At 38.2% G+C, this 5,995-nt stretch overlaps 1 protein-coding gene across 1 annotated transcript; it reads left to right on the top strand.

Annotated features, from left to right (window-relative positions):
* The first annotated feature begins 1,089 nt into the window (after window positions 1–1,089).
* LOC149184716 (uncharacterized) lies at window positions 1,090–3,497 on the top strand. The gene is made up of 3 exons (XM_089415426.1): window positions 1,090–1,244; window positions 1,336–1,546; window positions 1,699–3,497. Exons 1-3 carry the CDS (start codon window positions 1,149–1,151, stop codon window positions 3,495–3,497), a joined length of 2,106 nt encoding a protein of 701 aa, XP_089271552.1. The 5' UTR covers window positions 1,090–1,148.
* Window positions 3,498–5,995: the final 2,498 nt, after the last annotated feature.

Consider the following 5,995-nt stretch of genomic DNA (forward strand, 5'->3'; position numbering starts at 1 on the left):
TAACAGCCCACACGAACATTTCTCGGCAACAGTTAATAAGAAGGTTTTATTTTCGTAAATTGAGACTTATCAGGGAAGTATGGAGTTTGGAGGCGCAGCAATTATGGAGAGGCCATTACTGTGATATCTTGGGAGGCGCAGCAATTAATGAAAAGCCATATCTTGGGAGGCGTAGCAAGTACGAAGAAGCCATTACTGTTATAATATAAACGAAGATCTCCATAAATACTTCAAACTTGGGGAATACGAACATTAATTGTCATAAATACTTCGGTGGCTGCGCAAGAAAATGAATACGAACATTAATGGTCATAAATACTTCGATGGCTCCGCAAGAAAACGAATGACTGGCATGCCAATTAACAGAAAATGCCGAGCCCATTGTTAGATTACTGGCTTGTCAAAAGCTTACAGTAGTAAATAACTTGATTGCGATCAATCAAATTAGTCATTTATTAATTATGAACATATACAGACTCCCAATGCCAGTTGCTTGTTGCCTTGCGGAGCCACCGAGGTATTTATGACAATATCAATCAAATTAGTCATTTATTAATTATGAACATATACAGACTCCCAATGCCAATGCCAGTTGCTTGTTGCCTTGCGGAGCCACCGAGGTATTTATGACAATATTGGTGTTCCTAGGCGATTCCTAAATCCAACACTATAGAAAATTTATTGCGTCTGACATGGGTCGGAGATAGCCCCTTTAACACGCTGGTTTTTTTTTTTTTTTTCTATAATCATTCGGGCGCGTGTTATATCTGCCTATCTCCGGCGCATGTCACGGCGTAATAAATTTTACCTGATCTGACCTGACAAATCGTTTCCCCAAATTTGACCTGATCTGACCTGACAAATCGTTTCGTTCAGCTTTGAGTTTATTTTATTCCTGCCAATTTAGAGCTTCACGTGAAATTCCCTCCTGTGATCGAGGGTTAGTTTGGCCGTTCTACAGACGGAGTCGTGATTTACTGTGTTGTAATTGAAGTTTAGTGTATCTGGGGATTTAGTATGTTTGGGGAATTTTACAGTGGAGGGGACGTTTAGTATGTTTGGGGATTTTTACAGTGGAGGGGACGTTTAGTATGTTTGGGGATTTTTACAGGAGTTGGAATTAAAGTTGTCTGTGTTTGGAGATATTTATGGCGACCCCCAAGGAACACATTGAAAAGATCAAGGAACAATTATCTGATGAATTATACAGCAAGGATGTGCGTCTTCTTATGGATCTCATCCAGGTAATTAACGAGTTTCAAAGTTCTAGTCGTTCTTAATTTTATATGTTTTCTCTGTTTTCACGGTACGATTAGAGTTTTGATTTGGGTGCAGAATGCGGAGGATAATGACTATGCACCAGATGTGCAACCTTCGTTGGAGTTCGTCTTTACAACGGAAGATGTTGCTGGCGTGGGAGCTCCTGCGACATTGCTGGTTTTTAACAATGAAAAGGGATTCCAGAAACAGAATATTGATTCCATATGCAGCGTGGGACGATCTACCAAAACGAATGACAGGGGAGGTGGTTATATTGGAGAAAAAGGTATTAAACATATGTTTCAGTCACTCTGTTCCTGCAATGAAATAGACACCTGCCTTGTTTCTAAATTAGACATCAGTGCAATTAGATGATTGTGTGATTTTTATCTTTTATTTTTTCGTTTTTGAAAGGAAAATTATTGTTTTGCATTTCAGGTATTGGATTTAAGAGCGTTTTCTTGGTCACAAGTCAGCCTTGCATTTTCAGTAATGGATATAAGATCAGATTCAATGAAATCCCTCCATCTGATGTTAATATTGGATATATTATCCCCGAATGGATAGAAGATAAGCCGTGCATTGCACAACTCGAAGAAATTTATGGTTGCCAACTTCCCAATACTGTTATAGTTCTACCCCTACGTCCTGAGAAGGTTGAAGCTGTAAAGCAACAGCTCTCGAGTATTCATCCTGAAGTTCTCTTGTTTATGTCTAAGATAAAGAAGCTCTCAGTTCGTGAGCTGAAACACGGCGATCTTAACAGAACTTATAAAATCTCTGTTTTTCGAGAAAATTACATTCGAAGGTCTGGGACCAATGACACCGAATCCTTCGTACTGCATTTGGTAGCAGAAGAAGATCAAATTTTGATGAGACAATGCAGTTATTACATGTGGAGGCAATGGTTTCCCGTGGAAAATGAGTATCTGGTTGAGCAGAGGAAAGATGTTGCAAAATGGGCCATTACATTAGCTTTTCCATTGGGCAAACGCTTTACAGGGAAAAATATGATAGCTGCGGGTATCTATGCCTTACATCCCACCGAAATGGTCACTGGATTTCCATTTATTATACAAGCAGACTTTCTACTGGTTTCATCCAGAGAAAGCATCATTTTCAATAACAATTGGAACCAGGGAATCCTTCACTGTATCCCGTTGGCATTTTGTTCAGCATTCCGTGCTCTGTTAAGTGCTAAGTCGCCCTTATCTTCAAAAGTTGGGGTTTTTGGGTACCTTCCATGTGATATTCCTTGCTATCCACAGCTAACACAAGTCAGAGATGCCATTCAGGCACAATTAAAAGCAGAGGATGTGATTTTATGCGACGTCAGCTTTGGGGGTAAAATTTTATGTAAGCCAACAGAAGCTCGGACCATACTCCCAGCGTTTAAACACATTCTTGAGAGAGCAAGTAAACAAGGTCAGCAAAGCGAACAAGCCCATCTGTTTTGTCGTAATGTACACATAGTCCATCCTTCCCTTGATAAAGAAGAGTTTCATAATAGTTTAAACTTCTTGGGCGTAGTTCACGTCTCTTATAATTGGTATGCTCCCTGTATTCGGTCGTCTGGTTGGTTGCAAGGCCTTCCCGAAGATTTGTATGTTGAACTTCTTTGTTTTTTTGCTGAAAATTGGGAGGGACTTTCAAGTCACCTGCAAGACGCTCCTTTGTTGAAGTATACAAGTTCCTCCAAAACCACAGATTTGGCTAGTGTATTAGATGCTGCAGGCCAAACCAGAATTCATCTCTCGTCGAAGGAATCACATATATCATGGCTTACAAAATGGTCTGGAGAACTTGCAAGTGCCGTCGAATATTACTTAATGCCCGAATCTACTCAGAAAGCAATTACAAATCTGGATCCCAAGGAAAGTAAGAAACTGTGTGAGTGGTTGAAACAACATCCTGAAATTATAGAACTTTCTACGTTAAAGTTTGCTGAGCAACTACTGGATGCTGTATCAAAATCGAAAGGCAGTCAGCTTGCTATCACCACTGCACATTTTTTGCACTATTCATATACAAATAACAAAATCTCGTACAAACAGCTTGTCAGCCTTTGCAAGAATATTCCCCTGGTTGTTAAAGATGGGTATCTAATCAGGGAACGACGGTCGCGAAAGTTTCTCGTGCCTGCATCAATGGGTAACTGGGCCAAGTTAATGGGGAGTAATCCCTGGACTCTGGATTTTGAAACACTTTCTGAAGTTTTAAGTTTAATTATGGCATAATTAAAATTAAGTTTAATTATGCCAAACTTATCATCGTAAACCTCAACTCATGCCAAGGGTTACAAAAGTACATATCACTTCCATATTTTGAGGGACATTAATAGTTCATAAACTTATTTAGATATCATAATTTTTCCTCTTTATTCATCATAATCCTTTAAATGCACACTATCATTTTCTTAGATTGCAATGCTTTTAAAAGTGGCATCATATTAAAGTATACGTTGCATCATAATGATATCACTAATACATTTTTTTTTTGGTGCCAACTCACAAGTGCATAACTTTGATAACTTAATATGTCTTAGTTTTGACAATGAACCACACTGGATGGTTCGAAATGCGTAGACACAAATATTTCATTGTGATTTTTACCGAAAGAATTTCAATTTACAAAATATGGATCACAAAAGCCTGAATTAGAAAACATAACACATTGTTGATCTAGTGCCAATTAATGCTCAATCTAAATGATGTTAACCCATTTTACATAATAACTCATTATTCCATGCATTTTTTTACTTTAAATAATCTGTACATGTCAATTTTTTTAACCAACTAAGAGGATTGATTTGTTGAACTTGTTGGCTGATAAAAGTTGAATAATTGTCATTTTGGATTTCACGTTTATAATCAATTTGGACAAGGTTAATGCTTACCTTCGTTGATCAACTTCTAGTGCCCAAGAGACTAGTTAAATACATTCCTTATCTAATGAGTATGTCGAAAACCACTAAAAACTACTTCATTTGATGCATTTAGTCTTTCACTAACATATATTATTTCTCTTTAAATGATTTTATGATTTTGACAAATAAAATAGTCTTATACAGAGAGGAGGAAGAATCAGACTCTACAGCAGAAGAGGAATCAGAAGATCAAGAGCCACAAACTCCAGGTTGTGAGAAGATCAGTTCGAGAAAGAAGGCAGCCATAAAGGTATAGTCCATCTGCTTTCTGTTCAAATTTTGCTTTATCTATCACTGATGATGATCCTAGAACCGTGAAGGAAACAATAGATTCAGAGGATGGAAAACTTTGGAAAGAGGCCATGGTTGATGAAATGGCATCTTTGCACAAAAATGAGGCTTGGGATCTGGTGGAGTTGCTGTCTGGAAGGAAACCAATTGACAACAGATGGGTGTTCAAGAAGAAGATGAATGCAGAAGGAAAGGTGGAGAAATACAAAGCTCAGTTGGTAGTAAAAGGTTATTCCTAGGTGTCAGGAATTGATTTTGGTGATATTTTTTCTCCTATTTGGACCAAGGTAGCTTCTATTATATTACTTTTATCTGTTGCTGCTGCTTTTGATTTTGAGGTAGAATAAATGGATGTGAAGACAACATTTCTTCACGGGGATCTGGAAGAAGAGATTTACATGAAGCAACCTGAAGGCTTTGCGATGAAGGGTAAGAAAGAATTGGTATGCAAGTTAAAAAAGTCTATGTTTGGGATAAAACGGTCACCAAGGATGTGGTATCAAAAATTTGATACATTTATACGGGGACTTGGTTTCACCAGAAGCAAAGCAAATAACTGCGTATATTTTAAATTAATTGGTGACCGTGTTATTTATCTGGTCTTGTATGTGGATGATATGTTGCTGGTTGGAAATGACAAAGAAATTATCCAGGATTTGAAGACCAAATTGTCCTCCAAATTCAACATGAAAGATCTTGGCGCTGCAAACTATATTTTGGGCATGAAAATCAAAAGAGATCCGGCAAAGAGGAAGCTTTGGTTAAACTAGAGGAAGTATGTCGAGACAATACTGCAGAGGTTTAATATGTAGGATAGTAAGCCAGTGAAGGTTCCTATTCTTGTAGGTGTAAAGTTATCTGCTGAACAATGTCCCAAGACACAAGAAGAGGAAGAGGACATGTCCCGTGTTCCATATGCAAGTGCAGTCGATAGCCTAATGTATACAATGGTCTATACTAGACCATACATTGCACATGCAGTGGGAGTATTGAGCAAGTTTATGTCAAAACCAGGGAAGGAGCAATGAACAACAATGAAGCGGGTTTTCAGGTATTTGTGTGGCACTAGTGATTATGGTTTGTGCTACCAAGGAAGACCATGATTGGACAAATTTTTGGACATCCGTGGCTTTGTTGATGCAGACTGGGCTAGAGATCTCGATCAGAGAAGATCTGCAAGTGGGTATGTGTTTAACCTATTTGGAGGTGTAGTCAATTGGATGAGTAAGAGACAATCTGTAGTGGCACTGTCAACTACAAAGGCAGAATACATGGCATATTCCACTCATGCGAGCAAGGAAGTAGTTTGTTTCAGAGATTGTGTTCAAGTATGGGGTTAGTACATCGAGCTATAAGGATAGACTGTGATAGCCAAAGTGCAATTTTCTTGCAAAGAACCCTGCTTATCATTTAAAGACAAAGCACATTGATGTTCAGTATCACTTTGTGAGGGATATGGTAGAAGACAAAAATGTGTTTCTGGTAAAGGTGGACACTTTGAAAAATATTGCAGATATA

This window comes from Pinus tabuliformis, chromosome 3_2 (genome assembly GCF_031772625.1).
Source record: "Pinus tabuliformis cultivar Carrire ecotype Pingquan chromosome 3_2, CPIR1, whole genome shotgun sequence".
NCBI lineage: Eukaryota > Viridiplantae > Streptophyta > Pinopsida > Pinales > Pinaceae > Pinus > Pinus tabuliformis.

Excerpts from the sequence above, each read along its gene's own strand:
- LOC149184716 (XM_089415426.1), top strand. The coding sequence starts at position 1,149 with ATGGCGACCCCCAAGGAACACATTGAAAAGATCAAGGAACAATTATCT. Across the intron at positions 1,245-1,335 it reads TTCTTATGGATCTCATCCAG|AATGCGGAGGATAATGACTA; the intron begins GTAATTAACGAG and ends ATTTGGGTGCAG. Across the intron at positions 1,547-1,698 it reads TGGTTATATTGGAGAAAAAG|GTATTGGATTTAAGAGCGTT; the intron begins GTATTAAACATA and ends TTTGCATTTCAG.